This window comes from Barbatula barbatula (assembly GCF_947034865.1).
Source record: "Barbatula barbatula genome assembly, chromosome: 19".
NCBI lineage: Eukaryota > Metazoa > Chordata > Actinopteri > Cypriniformes > Nemacheilidae > Barbatula > Barbatula barbatula.
The window spans coordinates 14,794,585-14,816,812 of NC_136782.1; the positions used below are offsets into that span (position 1 = coordinate 14,794,585).

At 42.1% G+C, this 22,228-nt stretch overlaps 1 protein-coding gene across 6 annotated transcripts in view; it reads left to right on the forward strand.

Annotated features, from left to right (window-relative positions):
- Window positions 1-22,228, forward strand: part of bcas3 (BCAS3 microtubule associated cell migration factor) — a 190,865-nt gene that overhangs the window by 125,127 nt on the left and 43,510 nt on the right. For 3 of the 6 annotated variants that reach the window (XM_079482294.1, XM_079482292.1, XM_079482293.1), the window contains one exon: window positions 8,390-8,446. The exons of the other annotated variants lie outside the window; for them this stretch is intronic. In XM_079482294.1, coding sequence (XP_079338420.1) covers window positions 8,390-8,446 — 57 coding nt within the window. The remainder of the gene's footprint in view (window positions 1-8,389; window positions 8,447-22,228) is intronic. 6 annotated transcript variants of the gene reach the window in all.

A 22,228-nucleotide genomic window follows, 5' to 3' on the forward strand; every position in this document is an offset into this window, starting at 1 on the left:
AACACATATCTTGTGGGGACGGGGATGCATAGAGATGAGAGTACCCAAGGACCGTCTTCTAGGACCCTATGTAGTTGCTCTATACTGTGTATTATACATAAAATGCTTGTTTTCTAGTTTGTATGTGTGTACAGGTTTGAGGTGGGTCAGAGAAGAACACAAGTGTGCGATGAAGTAAAAGAAGCGAGCATTCCCACTGTGTGCTATTGATTTGACCTGTACCTGACCCATTGCTAACCTTGCTCGGGCTAACGGAGCCCAGCGTGGAGTCCATGTTGCTCTGCTCAAACCCCGAAATGCACAAGCAACTTTACCCTCTTCACCCTACTAAGTGCTAAATCCGAGACAGCCGCACACTCTCTCCAAGCAACCCAGCACCACTCCGTCATTATTTTAATAAAGTGTCATTACCGCAATTATTGAGGCGATTAGCTTGTTAGAGGACCCTCTTGCACCATCCATCAGAGTGTTTTTAGAGAACAACAGAAAAACAAGTGAGGTCATGATCAGCCAGCAGAAATGTCAGGTCACAGCGTAGGCAAGAAGGCGTCGCTTAAAAACACACCCAGCATGCATGTCTTCACTATTGCATTTGATTTAAAGCTTTTATACACTTTAGGGACCTGTACGCATCTCTGTATGGGTTTGTGTCTGTTTTCAGCTTTGCCGGGGGTCCGTTTTAGGGCCAGCTTTTGTGCCACGTGACAAAACGAAAACTTTTGTGAACTTTGCCGGTTTTGATTTCAGACAAGGACCTCGGGCTCATCCTCTCAGTGGGCAGTTTTTATTTTTTTGCCAGCATTCTGAGCATTCGGGCCTTTGAGTGAAGCATTAACATAAAGCCACACTGTTCAGCCGCAGTGGCTTCTGTCCTGTAGGCGCAGGGAAGGAATTTAGGGAGCCTGTCATCTGCCAGACATCAGACTCCCCGCCCTGTTCTCCGCGTCTCCCCAACCAGATTCTTCTTTTGGAGTGACCTCTTTGTGTTTATGACGCGTCTCAATGGTCCTCTTTCAGGTTTAGATATCGAATATTAGAAAGTGAATATCCACACCGCTGGTAGTGAATGGGATGTGGTCGGTTTTTTCCTTTTGCAGTATTTCTATTTGTAAGTTTGGGATATATGCTGATTATATTTTTGCTGTTAGATTAAATGTTTCTCGTGTTCTTTTAAATCCTTTTATATAGGAAGGTGAATGATTTCATGATTAAAATTAGCCAAACGTTAAATTACAAAGATGTACATGACTTGGACTGAATAATAAAGAAAAAGCAGCCAATAAGCAGCATAGAATAGATGGAAATCCCCTCAATACTGCTTTAAAATGATTCCAGGGTGAGACCTTAAGAAGCTGGTTTATAAAATGCAAAGAGAACATTTCCGCAAATTATATGCAAAGAGTGACTACATGACATTAAATTACAATGATCCATTTTTATTTCATATTTTTCTTTTTATAATACAATAGTAGCATTTGTGTTCTTTTGTAGTTTTTTTATTTTTTAATAATAATATTAATAATAACAAAGAATGATTAAGTGACCCTAAATTTTTGACACTAGTGTATTTTAAAGCGTGTCATTTAAAGCACTGTCATTACTGTAATACACATACAGATGATTTCACACCATGTGCTGTTTTTGACTGTAGTTTGGCGCATCCCTAATATGTATCTGTTTAAACTTTCATCGTTACTTAATAGAACTGTAGTGAGGTAAAGGGGCTGACAGGAGGAAACTGCTTCTGTTTCAACACAACACAAACATGTGCCTTGTCCTTGCGGGTATCCTTATTTAACATGAAAACTTAATGGTGTGGGCAGAAAAAAAACTGATGATTTCGGCAGAGTGCATGATGTGCAGAGAAAGGAAAGAAGTCTCATCTCCTCGGCCAAAGAAATGGAGATTGAACAGGACGAGTCATTAAGTTTTCACCAGCAACCTCTCAAAGACACCGCCTTGCCCGGGGCCTCGCTCACCTCCCACTATGGTTAGAGCAGCGATCGAGACGCCTGCCGGGACACGATGGGTATCATGGCAGTTAAATTGACAGAAAAAGAGCTTCAAGTGACCCATAAATCTCAGGCGAAATTTATTTTCCCTTTCACCACTGTTTTTCAATGTAGGAAAACTGTTTGTAAATGACAGGGTTCCGGAGTATCTCTCTTGGGCAATAATGAGAAGGAAGTGTGTTTGCTCGGGCCTTGACCGTGCCAGCCCTGCCACGCTGCACTCTGGACCCAGCGCTCTATTTACTTTAGCGCAACATTAGCTCTAGTCTGTGTACTACAGATCTTACACTAAGAGTACCATTTGCAGCTGTAGTGGGAGATTTGTTCAAATTAGACCTCTAGAGATCACATAACCTAAGTGGAAACAAATGTTTGCCACTTTCCAAGTTATCATCTTCCACAGCAGACGGGATGGGGGGGCAGTGCGACATCCAAAGCTCTGAACTCTCGTGAGTGGGAGGCCGAGCTATGCCGAGACCCCGTCTTGATTCACGAGGCGGCGCGTTTTAGATGGTAATGAAAGGCCGTCAATGAAACGGGCTCCTGTGCTAATCTACGCAACAAGCTTGCCTTTCTCACGGCACCGTGACGGGCAAAAAGAGGCGCCCCTTTGTGACGCCGGCACACGTGCTATCGCTTTCTGCATCTACTAAAATATGCCCCATTGTCCTGAATGTCAGCCCTGTAGATCTCCAGAACAGCAGCATTCTTCAAGTACGTGTCTTTGTAGACTCACATTTTGCTCACCCCTCCTTTGGCCGATTAACTTAATTTCAAGAATTCTCTCAAGGAGAGCGAGGGTGGACCCCTTGGCTTATTCCACCCCGTTTGAATTGCGCTGTGCCCCACCGAGTGTTTGTGTCATACAGTGTTTAGTGACAGACCACTGTGTGTGTATTTTGTGTCCTTTAGCCCTTGGCTCTGTGGAACACATTGTGCAATGGAACACATTATGGCCAGTAGTCGTGGGAGGTCCTGCAAGATGTGTTTTGTTGTGAAAATGGTGGTGAAGGAGAGAAGAGGGTCTATATTCAAACCAAATGCTTTTTTCTTTATTTTCGCGTTACTGGTCATGTTGTCGCTAGCGACAGAATGTTTTTCATCAGTTTGTATCAGTCTAGTCACTGGACGGCCATACAAGCTTTGAGATGACAGAAATTTTTTTTTATTTATAGGTATTTGAAAGCTGTGTAGCCTGTTCAACTCTCTATTGTATTACAGTGTGGGCAATAAAAACCTCTACTTGAAGAACAGATATAGTACCAGTCAAAAGTTTACTGCAACTTATTCGTTATCCTTTGGTTTTAGCATAATAGTAAATTTATTAGTTATTAAAGTTATTAACTACAAGAGTATGAAATAAACCAAAAATCGGAATTATCTTGTGACTTAAAAAAATACAACTAAAAAAACAATGGTTAGCATCTTGACAGTAGGTCCCTTTTGTCTAGGAGTTGCCATCTATTTTAAGCTCTCATTGGCTGCTTTTTCTTCATTATTCTGTCCAAGTAATTTATTGTAAATTTATTATAAAATTCAAAATTAGCTTCTTTTTGAAAAAAAAGCTATTTTATCAGTGTTTTCTCTGTGTGTGGTGAACTTATTTTACCAATTGTAAATAGGCTTTTTTAATAATTAAAATATATAATTGTGCACTCCATTGTGTATTAAAAACGTCTAAAAACACAGATTTTGTGCACATTTCTTTCTTTGTCATATAACACAACATTTTCTTCCCCTTTCTTTTGATGTTTTTATAAAAACAATTATTAAACAAGCCTATTTACAATTGGTTGTTTAGCACATTCAGTATCATTTCTTTCCAATCATCATTGTAAAATAATGTTTATTCCCCTTAGAGTGGTTTCCATCGAGAGGGTAGAGTTAATGTGAACTGGCCATATGGTTGCTGTGGATTGACGACGGATATTTGACTCTGTGTTGTAGTGATGGGAAGCAGTGGGCCGTATGCCACAGTGATACTGAAACAATAGCGAGACACAAGCTCGTGAGGTCAGCTGTGTGCACGGCCCATGCCTAGAGGCAGGAAGCATACAACAAAAAAAAGATAGAAGAGAAATAGCCAGAGGAAAGACAAAAAATAGAACCACTCCTGAATGGATAGTGGTTGAGGAAGACATATTCCCCTCCTCTCCATTGTGCGGTGTGTATGGCCACGATCCTTCTGAGAGGTCACGGTGCACTTTTGAACTTTTACTATGGAGACACGAGCCCGGGAGAAAATCCATGCCGTTTCCCACAAAGTGAACACATGGGGCGAATGAGTCAATGAGATCATAAATGAGTGAATCTCTTACATCGATAAATATTCTCTGAAAATGTAGTTTCTCCCAACTCCAGTTTTTCTGTTATTAGATCCATGATATGAGAGTGGCATATTGAATATTTTATCGACTGTCTATATGCCCTCTGATGACCTCCCCGACATGCTAACTTCTCCTCTCAAAAGAGACTCCGTGTCACTCTGTATCAGGCAGCCAGGCGTGATGCTCCCCGCACATTTCCTGTGAATAAACTCCTGCGCGGCGGGGGAGACGCAGAGCAGAGGTGAGCTGGGAAAAAACACGCACGTACACACCGCTCTCTCCTGAGAACGGCCTTATAAAAATCATGAAAGGGCTCAGTGAGACGAAGCCTCCTTAAACCTTCTTTTATCACACAGCCTAGCTGAAGCGGCTGTTCTTATTGAACACTCTGTCCGGGTCACATCACGGCTCTCTGTGCCCAAATACAGTCATCAGCCTCAACTTGCTGTTAGACCTCGTACGGTAGATCACGTTCTGATGGTTGAACTTTATAAAATGAGATTTAAAGTCAACATGAAAGTGACAACATGAAATTTTGTGTAGTGCTGTCAAATCAATCAATTCCGATTAATACATTGCAAAATAAATGTTGTGTTTTTGTGTAGTTACAGTAAATTTATAAATAAATACACAAACATACATTTATATATTTAAGAAATGTGTGTCATGTACATTCATATTTGAAGAGTTTATTTGCAAAAACGGATTAGATTTTCAAAAATCATGTCTTTATTTTGTTATCATGTTTTAATTGTGTTAGCTAGCTGTATTTTTTTTGTTATTACTCAAACAAAGCAAGCCAACTGCAGTTTGACTGATATTGAAATGCACAATAAAAAACATAAATTTTAACATTAAATTGAGTTTTCTGTTTTTTATTTATAAATGTATATATATTGTGATAATATTTGTTATATATACATGTATGTGTTTGCATTTATACATATACTGTAAATATATACAACACATGCATAAACATTTTATGTTGGAATAAAATAATCGCGCTTGATGCAGTTTTGACAGCTCTGCTTTTAATACATGTTGCTTGTATTTTTATCATTGCGTATTGTTTCCCGCTACAAAAATAGATCTAAGAGGTCTAGAGGATTTTTCATAAAATTGTTTCATTTGTTACTTTGTTCAGTGTTCTTTCATCACCTTTGAAATGCCATTCCTTTTTGGCTGATATCGTCAAGTCCTCCCCTTTAACATACCCTCCTATGAATTGTTAATAGATTTAATGATGTGCTCTAAAGTTATTATCTTGTTGAATATTTTGTTATACAGTATGTTAAAAAGCGTCATTAAAAATGTCTTGGTTCAAAAAATATTGTCTCCTCAAAAACGAAGTAGTATTTGTGTCTATATGAGTTTTATCAGTGGTGCAAATCAAGCTGTTTTATTTTACGTGAGACATGTTCTCCCTTTCATGATGGCTTTTATTGCACATTTTGATATTGCATCACACGGTCAAGTATTGTTTGTAGTTGGGTAGTGAGCGTGTGCTGTGTTATATATGTACATCAACCTGTAATTTCCTGAGACAATTGGTCACACTGTTCCGAACACATCAAAACACAGTGTGTACGCACTTTCACCCCCCGCCAGACCAGACTAAAATGTCAGTCGCCAGTTAGCCTGTCACTGTGGTCGTTTTACAGAACTCATTTCTCCAGCCCTGTTTGACTTGTTTGTTTGCTTTGCGTGATGTCTCCCAGAAAAGTCGACCCATAGTCGCCAATAACGCGTCTTCAAAGTTCATCTTGTCGCGCCACGCTCTCGTTCTGTATCTTTGGCTCGTCTGAATTATGTCAAACGTCCCCATCTGTCCTCAGAACCGTGGAGAGACGCTCATTCACCCAGCACCCTGCTCAATGCACGTCTTTGTGTTGAAGCTTTTATAGGCCTTGGCTCGGGTTCACAGCATCATTGAGGGACTTAGACTACACAACATGGTTACAATGCTGACTAAAGTTCGTGTCATATCTGCAGCGGTGTTTAAACACAGTGGTGTTTGTGGTCACATATGGCGTCAGATCGAGCTCCTTATGAGACTGTCCAAGCCGCTGTTGTGTGAGAGATGGATTGTCTAGAAAGATGTGTCATATGTGTAGTTTGTCTTAAACTGTGTTTACACGGAACATGAGCGTCAAAACTGAGTGACTCGCATAATATTCAATGGAGATACTGTTTACACTGCAGGCGTCTGTTGTGGTGCGGCATAGAGCAATTCGCTTTGTTGGCGGACGCCTTTTTTGTTCTGTGTGCAGCTACCACTTTCATCATCTGATTGAAACAAAATGACTATTTATGAATATGTGATGCCATACATTTTAGGTTACTTGGCTATCTGGTTGTATGTGTGACAGTGAATGAATTTATGTGTCTGTTGTGCTGGAGTGGTCTGTTTGTGCACGTGTGCACATTTCATCTCCGTCTTTCATTCTGAGTTCTACAAGAACTTAAACCACATATTGATTCCTGCAGGTTGAGCGTGCAGTGCTTTCAGAGCATCAGCGCATCTTTAAGAGACATTATCAAAGCTTGTGCATTCAACATAATAAAAAAAACACGCTGGTAAAACCTGTACGTCCCCAGAGATTTGGCATCTGAGCTGGGAGTTCACCCGCCTCAGTAAAAAGCTCTCTCTCTCTGACATCTCTCTGGACTCTTCCCTCCTGAGGTGTTTCTTTCCTTGAAGCAAAATGTGTTAAAAAGAGGTCAAAGAAGCAAAGTGAAGTTTGCCGAAACGTTTCTCCGAGTTGCGTTATGGGTTCTGGCGATTGGGCAGATGTAGTGAATAAATAAAGTTCCTCTCGAGCAAAAAGCTTCTGGAGGTCAGACCAAGCGTGCTGAGAGAGTCACTATTATCCATCTAAATGCTGCAAATGTAATTCAGCCTGAGGTTGGAACTGTAAAAGTGAGACCGGCGTGTTTTTTCCCTCTCCTTTTTCATGCCTACCTTTTAATGCGTCGGAGTGTTAGCTGGCTGTTTTAAAAGGTTTTAAAAGGTTCAGGAGTGAAGGTCATATGATTTGCTGAAGCGCAAGCCCCACCTCTCAGCGCTCGGCCTGGAGAAAGCGCCATAAAACTTTGATGCCCAAATTAGGTTGTTATTCATCTTGCACCTTCCCGCTCACAGTATTGACAGCGGCAGTGAACTGCTGCAGGGAGATAGCATCTCAGTGTTTGGGCCGGGCACTCCGCCTCGCGGCCGCTGACAACATCAGAAGTGTTTTAACAGGGTTTTAATGGCCGGCCACTCCTGCTCCTGGGTGCATTGAAAATAGCTGCTGTGAAAAAAAAACTCTTGGGCTGATGGGAGCTGACATGGCCTGCTTTTACAGTCGCCGTGGCTCCAGAACATCCAAAAGTCTTTTTTCCCACACTTTTCAGTCAACTATGGGGAGCAGATAGATATTTTGCTTCTTCTTTCTCCATCTCTCTCTTACTCTTTAAACCTGACCATGACCTGGGCATGTCCAGACTTGCATTCATTCCTTTATTATAATTATCATAAAAATAACAATAATCTGAACTAGATGATTATATTTTCAGTGGAAATGTACATAATGCTATGCTATGTCTATGTCTATGTAAAACACCTGCCAGTGCAGTTAATAGGTCGTTACGGGTGGTTGCTATGGTGTTTTGGGGTGATTGCTTTTGGTCACAGGCTAAACCCCAAGGCTTTTAAACATTCAGTCCCAGTATGTCTTGTTATATATATATATATATATATATATATATATATATATATATATATACACTCACCTAAAGGATTATTAGGAACACCATACTAATACTGTGTTTGACCCCCTTTCATTTGCATTGGCATTTGCATTTATTCAATTGGCAGACGCTTTTATCCGAAGCGACTTACAAGTAGTTTTTTACAGGCCCTAAGGGGCCTAAAGTGTGCCAAGAAAACATCCCCCACACCATTACACCACCACCACCAGCCTGCACATTGGTAACAAGGCATGATGGATCCATGTTCTCATTCTGTTTACGCCAAATTCTGACTCTACCATCTGAATGTCTCAACAGAAATCAAGACTCATCAGACCAGGCAACATTTTTCCAGTCTTCAACTGTCCAATTTTGGTGAGCTTGTGCAAATTGTAGCCTCTTTTTCTTATTTGTAGTGGAGATGAGTGGTACCCAGTGGGGTCTTCTGCTGTTGTAGCCCATCCGCCTCAAGGTTGTGCGTGTTGTGGCTTCACAAATGCTTTGCTGCATACCTCGGTTGTAACGAGTGGATATTTCAGTCAAAGTTGCTCTTCTATCAGCTTGAATCAGTCGGCCCATTCTCCTCTGACCTCTAGCATCAACAAGGCATTTTCTCCAACAGGACTGCCGCATACTGGATGTTTTTCCCTTTACACACCATTCTTTGTAAACCCTAGAAATGGCTGTGCATGAAAATCCCAGTAACTGAGCAGATTGTTAAATACTCAGTCCGGCAAAATTGCTCAAATCACCTTTCTTTCCCATTCTGACATTCAGTTTGGAGTTCAGGAGATTGTCTTGACCAGGACCACACCCCTAAATGCATTGAAGCAACTGCCATGTGATTGGTTGATTAGATAATTGCATTAATGAGAAATTGAACAGGTGTTCCTAATAATCCTTTTTTAGATTAGAACCGGCAACCTTCTGATCACAAGCCCAACGCTCTAACCATTAGGCCACAGCTGTGTATATACGTGTGTGTGTTTGTATTTTTGCCAATTTGTGACTTGGCAACACGTGACTCCTGTTTGCCCCTGTTAGCTGCACATCACACTAACAGTTTTCATGAGAAAAATAAATGAGTGGTGAAGTTATGTTGAAAGTTATTATGGCTTCTGTCTCTTTTCTCCTCTCTGTCCACACGTTCTCTCTCTGCCGCTGTCATTGTTTTAATGGCTGGTCTTTAAAGTGTGTGCAGACAGAGATCGGGCTTTGCCCTTTTGATAGGGGCTGAGTGCCCTGACCGCCCCTGCCAGCCCCCTACTCCAACTGCCCACTGTGGAAACCTGGCCCCTGCATTGTGCTGCTGAATGGGGGCCCTGTGTTGCGCCGTGGCCCTGCTCGCTACGCTCATTAGCAGAGTTTGGCGACACACAGGCCCCCTGAATGAGTCTGCTTGTTGCCACACAATAGATAAGCCCTGAATGTAGGCTCAGGGTCTGGCTCGACGCTGACACCTCTTAGCGGCCACATGGCTCTCATGGCCACTGCTCAGCTTTCAGCCAGTGCCGAATTGCTTTTTGTTGATCTGTTTTGTACAAGAAGGGGAATCATATGGACCATCATATGGTAGGGTCATGTTTGTTAGCTGGGAGTTGTTGAATAGATAAATTTGGGTACTTCCTGTGAAGTCACAAAGCACACACTTTACCACAGGCTCTCATGCAAGCTCACATAACCACACAGTTCTGCCTGCAATTTAAAGCAGATCAGGTCTCCACGGTTGTCTAAAATTCATAATCTGTAATAAAAGCTATAGATAAAAAAGCTAAAAGTTCAAGCTCCCACGAATTTTGAGAAGGGCGTCAGGATAATCTCCCACGTCCTCGCTATCATCCATTTGGGTGGCCACCTTGAAGTTTTCGGCATTTCGCTCATAGTCTCATTGCCTCTGAGGTGGCACAGCTGCGAAAGTTTGTTTTCAGCCCATCGTCTTCCATTATCTCCGTTAATCAAATTCCTGCTTTTGATCACAGCCAAGGGTATATGCGGTCAGGCCGGGGGGAGCCGGGGGGACATCAACAGGGGGCTTTCATGTTTCCCATCTCCTCTTAACTGAGCTTCATTGTATGAGTGCGGGTCAGTCTAAAAGCAATTGCACCAAATCGTGTAATGTGAGCCGTTGGCTGAGCGCTGGGCTATGTTGATAAGACCCGAACAGAGAGAGAATAGGTGATAGCTGGGTCAGATACAGGGAAGTGTCTGTCTTCCTGAACATGCAAGGACCGGGCAGCTGAAATGATTGCTCTTGCCGTGACTGGTGGTTTGAGTGTGTGTGTGTACCTGCCTTACCTCATTTATCTGTTTGGAAGTTTGCGCTTTTGTTTGTTTATGTGTGTGTTAGTGCTTGGGGGTGCTGCTTCCTTTGCTCACATTGGCCCCACCAATTAAATTGATTGAGGTAATTATACATCTTTTCCTATGCCCTTATGTCCCTGACACTGATTGGCTGACCTTTGTGTGGGCCCTGCTGAAGTGAAAAAGGTCTGCGCCTCCATCCAACACTATGAGAACACAGTGTATTCACCAAACAAACTACAGTAGTGATACAGTGGCTTTGTTAAAAGGTCTTAGATAACAACCTACTAAGCCAAAGGCATCTGCACTTGAGACATTTTATCAAAATTAGCTTTTTAGATGTATATTTTTATATTTTGGCAATTACTTTGATCTAAACTGTAAACTGTGTCATTTTTAAGGGATGTATGTGGGTCAGGCTGATAAAGATTTTAAAAAACCTATTAACTTTGGATTTTTTCCGCTAACATTTGACAACTAGTCAGTGTTGGTATACTTTCTTTTCATTTTAAACAATGTATTTTTATAGAATAAGGTTTTACAATAAGGTAACTGTTAGCATTATTAAATGCATTAGCTGATATGAACTAACAATATGCAACACAGTTTTTGATCATATATTAAAACGTGTTAATGTTAGTCAATACAATTATTCATATTAGTTCATTGTGCAATAACTAATGTTAACGGTTGCAACTTTTGATTTAAAAAATTTATCAGTAAATACAGGAATTAACAAAAACTAAGATGACTAAATGCTGTAAGTATTGCTCATTGTTAGTTTATGTTAACTAATGCATTAAGTAATGTTAACAAATACAACCTTATTTTAAAGTGAATCCAAAATGTATTTTAGTGACTTGTATTTGCCACTTGTTGTTTTGATATTGATGTGTAATGCAATAACATTCAAACATTTTGTCACTGATACTTTTTGAAGTGGCTGTAATACATGTTGACTGGTTTGTATTTAATAACTCAACATTCACATGCCCTTATTGTAACATTCACTCACCGTCTCGGGTCTTAACCTCCCGTTTTCCTCTCTTGTCTTTCCACTCCCCCCACGTCCTTCCCTTGTGTACCTTGCCTCTTGGTCTGCTGGTCAGATGGGCTGGGTGAAAGCCAACAATCCTCCAACCTCTCACATGCTTTTCATTCACAATATCACGCGTTGTAATGCCCTGACCCCTTCATTCATGTTTTACAAGCTGTTCATTAACTCTCAGAGACCTCTTGCACAAATTTATGAGGCTGTAGCAAGTTTGTACATGTTTTCAGTAAATTAAGCGATTGACATTTAAAAGCCTATCAATGGCCTACAATACAGACCTCTCTCTCTCTCTCTCTCTCTCTCTCTCTCTCACTCTCTCACTCTCTCACTCACACACTCTCTCACTCTCTCACTCTCTGTGTGAGAATTAGCTTTTTCTATCTACACACACCGCATAGTAAGTGAGCCATTGGTTGCAATTCGCAAAATTTCATACATTGGACCTTTGAGAGGTTTATGAGGTAGAGGTAGAACACCTTAGCTTAAAACAACAGATTTCTATGAAATATTCTTGCTTATATAGAGACTAAAAGCTATGTGTATGAACCGTATATATTAGTTTGTATATTTTAGCTGTTCTTTCATATACTTAATAAAATCAACATGTTTCTAAACCAAGACAGACAAACAGAAAGAAAACAACGCACACTTTCAACCCCAGTCAGATCAACAGTGTGTGATCATGCCATTTAGTGGCATTACTGCATTAGCTAAGTATGGTTAATGGCCACAGCTGTTTTACAGCATCGTGTGATGCTCTTGTGATATCTGTGCTGATAATTGCTGTTCTCTCATGAAGAGCCCCTCTCATTTACAGCTTGCTGTCTTTTAATGCTCGAGCGGCTATGTGTGTGTGTCCGCGTCAAGAGCTGTGTAGAGTCGGGCACCTCCTCATGTAGACAGATGCACACACGCATGCTGGGCAGGTGCTGTTGTCCTCAGGCAGTGAACTAACACCTGAAAACTTCAGCTCTATAACAGGCCCTCCTGTGTGGCTCAGCTAGGTGTCGCTGGGTCTGTTTTTAGCCCATCAAAAATCTGAGGGATGAGTCACGCAAGTGTATGTGTGTGTCCAAAGCAAAGGATGAAAGCACTTTAAATATTTCTGGAACCAAGAATGCCAACTCCCAGTAGTTCACACCAATAAGTTAACATTATATGTTTTTGGTCTCAAGTAGCTCTTTTTTACATCTTTTTTTGTCATTCTCAATCCAGGTGACAATTTTATTTTATGTGCTCACTGAGTGTCTTGATGTTTTGTTTAGAAGTTAGCAGGTTGTGCCTTTCCATGAGCACGTCTGCGTGTTTTGCCTAATCTTCAGATTTATGATTTGGTCAATTTGGCTACTAATTGTATTCGTAGGGACCGAAGTCAACACTGTTTCATGTAATTTATTCAGTTTTATCTGCTGAATGGGAAAGCTGCGCCGTACATTAAAAGAGCTTTCACTCTGTGGCTGAATAAATGACAACATGTGCCACACTTTATACAAAGTAGTCAAAAATGTGGCCTGTGGCCTGTGATTTATCTAACAGAACCAAAGCTCTGAATTTTGTTAGAGTCAAAATACAGCCCATGTAATAATTGCCATTTTTTGGTGTAATTTTTCTTCGCAATGATTCATCCTGCCCATGTGTCCATTGTTATTCTTAACTCGGGACGAACAGATGAAACTCCCCGCTATCCGTGTTTTCCTTTCATCCCGTCAAATCATTGGAAAAAGTGTATCTATACAGCAATGTCCGCGGATCAAAGGCTCTCTGAACTATCTCACTCACACGTTCTGCTCTACTTATTTATCTCACCCTCTTCCCCACTGAGCTCTCTGAGAGCTGCGGGTTCAAACGTTCAAGTTCGGTGTCGAAGATGTCCTCCGCTCACACCTCCTCTCCCCATGAGAAACACGAGCCTCCTCCGACCGCAGGACTGATGAGAGCAGAAGCAGAGGGGAAAAACAGCGACTTGGAAATGGCTGTCAGGGGCCCGACTAGCTAATGGCTTTCACAGAGCTATCACCCTCAGCTAGCATGTCTTCTCCATTAGCGAATTCTGTTCCGATGTGCTAAAGTCTTGTTGTTTTCGCGTCTTTCTCTGGGTGCTGTGGCACTTTGGTGTCTCTTTTTAAATGAGTGGTCCCCCTCTCTGATCGCCCTTGACTCAGCACTGCGGCCCGTCTTACCGTATATGTGTGTGTTTCTTCTCTGCACTGTGAATGACTCTGTGCTCAAATAAACCGAGGGGCCAGCCATTGGCTTTGATCAGGGCTTTGTCATCTTTATGAGAGTGTTGAGAGGAATAAGCCAGGGCCAGCAGCGCGGGACCCCAGATTAAAGAAGGCCAGAGGCGGAGGGGTATGCAATCCTCCCCCTGGAGCTTAGCACCACATGTAACTCAGTAACTGTTGATGGGTTACGTTGGCTTTACTCTGGTCCGACTTTACTCAATCTTCTTTTTCAGGAGGCATAAAGTATGTCTTTTAGACGCATTAGTAAGCGTGCACTCAGCGGCTCTCAGCATACGCCTTTCACACGCATAAAAATGAAGCATCAATCCACACGTTCATGTTTGTTTCGTTTTCCAAAGAAAGAATGTAAACTTTATGCCGTTGTTTTAAATACTAAATGATTTGTGTGTTTAGACACATATGTTTGGCTGTAAAGAAAGAGAGAGTGTATATGTATGTGTTTGTGGTTTTGTGTGTACGTGTGAGTATGTGTGTGTGTTTCTGGGAGTGTGAGAGATTAAAGAAGAAGAACGGGTGAACACACTCTCCACCCCCTTAAACACCACATTGTCCAGACACATTGTGCGTTTGTGCCCCCTTTCCAACAGCCCGGTTTTTCACAACCGCCTTGACCTCCTCACCTTTCAACTTTACTTGAACTTCTGGAAAGTTTTGCAAGGAGCCTGCTAAAAGAAACAAATGGAGAAAACATGATCATTAGCTTTCACACTGCATAGAATATGCAAACCGCACAGTGTTATATATACACACAAACAAAATATATTACAAATGCAATTTTATACACACATTTACATTGAATTTAAGAGATGTAGACCTTTGAACCCAAACCCTGGGTCGTTGTGCTAGCAGGGAGAGTGGTAGATTAGCAAATTCTGTCGCTGTGTATTTGGGCTTTTGGCCTGTACGTGCTTTCGGGGTAATAAGCTTACATGACTGGATTAAGGGTTAACATTGTTCCCTGTGTTCACACAAAGGCTGATTATTCTCTCACAGAGATGGAATGTCTCAGTTCACCTAATAATGAGACAGAAAGTGCGCTTGGTTGAAGTTGGTGTGTTACTTGTGAGGAATGCTACTTGTATCTGTTTGCATGTCCGCATGCATGTTTCACTGTTTTTCTTTGTGGTAGTGAATTGTTTTTGTTTTGTAGTTGTGGAGAAATGTGTGATCGGTGTCTGCTTTATGGCATCTCAAACAGGAATGGGCCTTGTAAGGCCTTTTCAACAGTAACTGTTTTAGTTTTGTTGTAGTTTTATTCATATTTTGAGCTTTTTTTATTCGAACCTTTTTAGTTTTCATGTAAATGTACATTTGCAAGCATTGAAGTTGTTATAAACGATTCATTTATTTTATAATACGTATATTAAGTTTAAGATTAGTTGTTTTTATTGCCTCCGCTTAAACTTATTTCAGTGTATTTCTTAGGCCACCTTTCTAATTTTCATTTAGTTGAAGTTTATCCAAGAATTAGGTCAAGATTTATATGTTATAATTTATAGGTTTAGTCAAATAAAAACTAAAGTGCTATAACCTTGCTTTCCACACAAAGTACTGAATATCTGCAGTGAGGGTTTGGCAACAAAAAAAACCTTATTGAAACTAAACAGTAGCCTACATGCCTGTATCTGCACACATGAGGATAAATTATAATGCACATTTCAATGGTCACCTAGAAAAAATAAAAGCATAAAGATGTAACCTTTGTTATATCTAAAGCCAGAATTGGCAGGCACTTGACTGATTTAATCTTTATTTGCTTGACTTACAGTACATATTTATAGATTTAAAATTTAACAGGTTTTTCTAACCTTTAAAAATGTTTTCTTCAAGGCTTTGTAGAGCGTTTGGAAGCACTAATTGTCACTAATTGGTACATCAACGTTAATTGGCAACGCCATTTTCTCTCTTGTTTTTTACTCCTAGCTTGTTCTGACTGCAGTCAGAACAACATGTGTCATAATATTTTAATGCATTATTTAGCAGGATTTTTGTCAAGTCAAATGTTTTCTCAGTCGTATGTGTGGTTGTACTGTATGTGTATTGCAGTAAGGTCAGGAATGGTGGATGGTGGATGGGATTGTGCATTATTCCTCTATGCTCTCTCACGCTCTGCTAAATGACTAAAGCTGGTCTCTAGCCCTAGGCAGTGCTGCTGGCCGAATGTGCTCTTATCACTCTTCACTGACTGCACACACAAGAGAAATATGGAGAGAGAGAAAGAGAGATAGAGAGGTGTTAGTGTGCACTGAAAAACCCCTTGGAGATCCGAGCACACCTCAGTCATCCCACAAACTTTCGAAAGACAGATTCGAAAACACCTTCTTCCATCTGCCTGCGTTTTGAGTGCTTGTGTGTTTTTGTCTGTTTATATGCACACGCTCTCTGAGCTGATAGATCTATTTCTGTATCTGCACAGATATAGGGTCTTTCCTAGTAATAGGAATGATCAGGTTTTTGTGGAAGCTGTTGGATGCGGTCAGATCGGTAACCAGCGCTGACTGCTCGGTGGTGGTCAAATTAGATGGGGTGTTACAAAAGCATCTAACTGGGCAGATTATTCCCTCGAATAATATTGTCAGAAAAAGTCCCCGAATGAAACGTGAGCCGTGAGGGGGGACTTCAAACACGCGGCAGCTGTTGATCCACGAGGGTCAGCTGGCGGTCAGGGCCTGGTGTGAATACTTCGGTCTCATCAGGACTCTGACTGCAGCATGCACGCTGTGCTCACCCTCTCTCAAACCCTCTCCGTGTGTTTACTGTTCCCTTCCCAACAGCAGCCAGCAGCGACCTGTTTATAGAGTGGAAGGGAGCAACGGATGAGAGCGGGAGAGAAAACGACGTCAGCAAAGAAGCTCTGTAAGGTGTTGAAAAGTGGGCGGCTCTTATTATGGCATGTGCTTCTGAGGGCAGCCATTTGAGAGACAGAAGTGCGCCTCTAAGCAGTTGGTGCAGGTTGATGTGAGAGAATGGTTTAGAGTTATAGGCGAGACTGAGGTCAAGAGTGTCAAGAGAGGGCTACCGGTAAACTCAACTGTCTCTTTTTGCATGTGGCCCAAAGTAAAGCCTTGCGGTTCCCCTAAAATCACAGCCCACGTTCGCCCCATATTACACATGGCGTTTCTCCAAAATCTCATTTCTGAACCCAGAAAAGCAGACGTTGCTCTATCACAGATAAATGGGCACTTTTGGTGGGCTGTGACCTGCTCATTGGCACAGGGTGACCGGTAACCTTACACCACTTCGGCTTACGCCCCAGTCCGGCACTACCCTCAGGTCTATCGTAAATCAGAGCCAAAGCAGCAACAGCAGGAGGGTCCACGGCCCGAGGCGCTACTGTCACACCTCTGAGCCCAGCTGTAATCTGTCTGCATCCCTGCTATAAATCTCCTACTCCACTAGCTGATGCATGTTGCTGAGGGCAGTTCGGCTGCACAGAGATCGGTCCTTTCAGTATCAAGAGCTTGGCAGATTCCTCTTTATTTAATTCTTTTTTGTTGTTATGGTTGTGTTTTTGGTAATCTTTGCCTCTGGTGATAATCTGAAGGAGTGTGACAGATTAGGAAGCAGAAAAAAAGGAGATGCAGTAAATATTAAAACAGCTGGGTGAGCAGCTATCGCATGACCTTCAAAAGCCCGCCTGTGCAAAGCATTACCAAGGCCCGAGGACGCAGAGAGAGATACAGAGGGTGCATTTTTCTCGCTTTAATGCTTTTGCTCAGTCCTCTTACCCTTTCAGATTCATCCGGAAAGTCTGTTTCTTCTCTCCTCTTATCCATCTGCCATATGTGACTTGTATGTGTCATCGCTTTTAAAATCTCAATACACCATAGAGCAAAACATAAACCATTCACACCTTTTATATTTGTATGCCTATCTTTTGTTTCACCAGCAAATCGGCCTTTGTACGGTATGGGTGGGTGGTCTGGCCTTTAGTGTGCCACGAAACACCACCGTCTTTGACCAATGTCCATGAATTTAGAAAAAAAAATGGCGCTGCTTATGTTTCTAGTAGTCATAACTTGAAAGCCCATATTGATGATCTGGTATAAATGATGTGGTGGTGTCCTGGCTTGGTTTTGGCTCTTTCTGTCCCCGATGGTTTTCATAAAAGTACACGTGGGCTTTGTTAATGTGCAGGATGAATTACAGTTAATTGCAGCCGGTACAGTAAGATCAGCACTGCTCTTGGCGAGGAGAGATGTGTTGGAAAGAGTTCTTCTGACTGTTTCAGTCAGTTTCAGACTGCCTGTTTTGGTCAGCAGTGTTATTTTCAGCATGTTTGCTTTTAAACTGACGAAACGCCACATCCTGCACGTTTCCCGAATAAATTTGGCATTCTCGATTAGCGTGTGACATGGTGGCAGGCGTGACTGATCACGAACAGGAACTTGCAGAACCGATTGATAAATGAATTTGACAATTTAATTGTTGCATTTACCCCTCTCTCTCTCTCTCTCTCTCTCTCTCTCTCATATATATATATACAGTTTATGAGTGAAAACATCCTTCCTTCAGCATACACAAAGGTGAAATGGATTAGCCTCGAGTTTTTCCGGGTTTTTTCAATCCATTTTGTCTGTAACAAGGCCCTTCATGAGAAGAAACAGAAAGAAGCTAGAGGAGATTAAAATTTGTCATTGTTTCTCTGAAAGCTTATTATAAAGGTATTAGATGGACAGAAGGAGGTTCGCGGCTCCAAATTAGGCGCCTTCGTTTTTCTTCCCAGCCAAAAGGCAGCTGGCTTTTACCTTTATTTACAATTAAGGTTCATCTATGAAATCCTTCACAGAAGGTCTAAATTAGTGTGACAAATCCGAGGGTCACAGTACATGTGTGTGAGTTTCTGTGCAACAGGCCTTCTTTTTGGCTTGCTAGCTCCAGTGGCTGGTATAAGCTTTCTCTAGACCTTCACATAATTAGCTATGGATTCACAGCCTCTTTACCTCAGACTACCATTTTCTCACGCAACAAACTGTCTTATCCGTTTACTTTGAGCCGCTTCTTTATTTGTTGTGGCAGGTTGACGCCGATCTCATTCCTGGCTCTGTATACGCTACTTAGCCACCGTGCCGCCAGCAGTCTGATCCCAGAACAGTGCGTGGCCAAAAGAATTGCAGGAATGGCTGCTGCTGGGTTTGAGAGGCCACACATCAGCTCTGAGAGTGTTTTGACAGGACAGATGTTCCTGATGCTGATGAACTCTTTGGCATGTGTTACATCGGACAGTCGTTGTCATTGAAGCTTGTAAAGAGCAGGAAGTCATCTGCATACACATTCGATCATCTCATGGTTTTTGGAAAGGTCTTGCATTGCTAATATTGTATTTCATTCAGCCTTTTAACCTCAATGGAAACTCATTCATTGAACCTCAGATCTGGAGTTAAATTGTTGTAATGATCAGATTAGTGCGGTTCTATTATCCAGACAGTTTTATCAAAGTTATTTATTGTTGCGTTGTATAGAATTGGCTTTCTGACTATATTTTAACAGACCGCCACACATAATGAGTCAACACCATCTCTTACCTTTTTTTTCTCCTCTTTCACCTTTCCTACCGCTCTACTTATATTCTCTGGTTTTGTGCGCGTGCTCATGTGGACCACCTAACCAGCTCCATTTGTCCAGATTATTTAGAGGGGTTTAACCTTGCAGCCTCTGTAAAACAGAGACATCCTTTAAAGGCTCACAGTCTGTGCTTCCCTTAAAAGCCAAGCCTGTGGCCATACATCAGAAAACAAGAGCTGCACTTTGATAGCCGCTGCCATTAGACAGAGTCCTGTAAAGGGGCTTTGCTGTTGGAGGCGCTCTGGAGATAATTGTACAATTAGCAAAGAAGATTGTGGAGTGCTTTGATCAGGAAGCAACATGCAACTCCTCAAGATATCAGAGTCACCAGAAAAGATGTACTGACAGGCAGGGAGGGAAAAAGCAACAGTGCTGTAAATGTTTTTTTTTAAGGCAGATGGGGTAAAAGGGTTTTAGCATGCTAACGTTAACTGCAGTACATAGTATCCCTCTCTTGCTTTGAAGCAATTGTGCCATTAAAGTCACAAATACACAGTGTTCAACAATACATTTTAATAATAGAATAAAGATTTTGATAATACTTTAGTACAGTATACGGACCAATTCTCACTATTAACATGTTGCTTAATAGCATGCATATTATTACAATACTGGCTGTTCATTAGCACTTATAAAGCACATATTCTGCATGACAATATTTTACATCCCTAATCCTACCCAATACCTTAACCTAACAACTATCATACTAACTATTAATAAGCACCAAATTAGGAGTTTATGGAGGCAAAAGTCATAGTTAATGGTTTGTTAATAGCGAGAATTGGACCATAAATTAAAGTGACCTGATTGTTTTTTTTCAGAAATTGTAACTTAGAAATTACTCTTTCTTCTGTGGAACACAAAATTAGATATTTTGAGAAATGTCTCTGTGGTTTTGCATCTATACAATAGACGTCAGTGGGGGCCAGTCTTCAAAATATTTTCTTTTGTTTTGCGGAAGAAAAAGTCATACAGGTTTGGTTTTCTTTTTAGGAAGAAAAAATCGTCTTTTCAAGCAGGGTCCATTTAGAAAGTAGCTCTGGCTTGAGGAAGGCCTGGCGGGCTGCATCGTTCAGCTTGGCACTCCTCTCGCCTCCTTACGCCTCCTTAGCTTTTCACATAACCCTAAGCTCTGGAGGGGAAGAGGCAGGCTGCGATATGCTCAGGGAGCACAAAGCACTTCCAAAATAGCACTGGGTAAATAAGATTGCATGGGAACCAAGCGCGGCTTCGTCCCTTCTCTTTGCCACATTTGGGGGTCAGGACTCTTCATTCCTCACATCCAGATATGAGTGACACCCTGAATAAATCACACCAAACTCGAACTTCTCTTTCCCGACCACCAAGAGGGTTTCTAATGGTTACGTTGCCCAATGTGGCGTCCTGTGCTTTAATCAAGTCTCCATGGGCAAAAGATGACAGAGAGACCACCATGCTTCATCTGAATGCTCATCATACTTTTTCTAGCATGTAAACTCAACACTGACACCAGTCGTAACAGTTGTGCCTGTCTTTGAGTTCAAAAATCTTTAGCAGGATGAGGAGATTAAAGTTTGAGGTCTCGGGTATTTAAAAAAAGAATGGATGATCTCAATCCACGGCCATTTCATAAATAAAGTTTGATCTTCTAGTCTGCGTTGTATCATTCAGGGCTTATCTGCGTCGCTGAATGCTGCTTTCATGTTTTTGAGGTTTCTGTGTTTATGTAGTCTTCATATGCCTCTAACACAGACCTCTTCTTGGGCTTTGAAGGTCTTTAGCATTTTAACTGGCTTTAGTAGATCTCCGCACTTAAGACTAACTTCAACAGCTGCTCCATGGCCTGTTCTGGGAGTAATACACTCCTAGTTAGTAAATCTCTGTTTGTGTGTGTCTGTATGTTGCGGACCGGAGGTATGGGATGGTGTTTACACTTTTCATGTTCTGTCGGCTATGACTGGAATTAAGGCCACCCCTGACACACACCGCTGTTGTCTCCACCAGAAGGGCCTGTGTCTTGGCCTGGCAGGCCATCAGAAGTCATCATAGAATAGACTTGTGATGAGAGGCACATAGTGACACCCTGGACCACACACACACGCACACACACTCAGCCCGAAAGTGTGTCAGACCTATCGCCTCATCTGATTAACATGCTTATGAATCTGTGTGTGACCTTTTTTCCCAGAATTCCCTTCTATGCCATGGTGCCTGACCTTTTCCTTTCAAATGCTCAACATAGGCATCCTTACTGCCTGATAGCCTCACACTACTTCTCGTATAGTCTATCCTTACCCCTCTTCCGCGTGCCCATGTGCATTAGTCTCTGCCTCCAACATGAATGTGGCCCTTAATAAAGAAAAGAAAGTGTTTGTGACACCTCAGCTCACCGGTATGGCAACGCAGTTCACTTGTCTCTTTTAGTCCTCACACATGAGCACCCTCGGTGTGGCACAAGGTTCATTCAGCACTGTTCAGTCACTCGAGGTGTCACACTTTGTAATTACCATGCGCGTGTACACACGAGGCCCCTGCGCTGTGGTATGGGAGACGGCGCCTGGCAACGCACCTGTACCCGGGCGGGCAGGCCGGGCGTCTCCTGTAGATGGCTCATTAAAGTGATTTGATGTGAGGGTTGATGCAGCCTGGAGTCAGGCACTGCCCCTGGCTAACCATTTCAAAACCCTGGACTTTAAGCACAGGGTAACAGCTCTGCGAAAAACCACACTAGGGTGAGCTAAAAAAATAGGGTACAGGCCTGGGAACCAATGGCTCCACAGAGAAGAAAAGGCCAGGCTGGGGCGTGTGGAGGGGTTGGGAACGTGAGGCGCAGTGTTCTGCCAGGCTGCTCTTCCCGCGGGACCTTCGGACGAAGAGACCCTCCGAGGCGACTGCCTATCTTTCTGTCGCGGGGTCAGACCCCTCCACAACTTCCCACCGACCCGTCTGTCCAGCTCACAGTGACAGGTTAAAATTAGACTCTCCCTCGCTTAAAACTCATCTGTTGTGGAC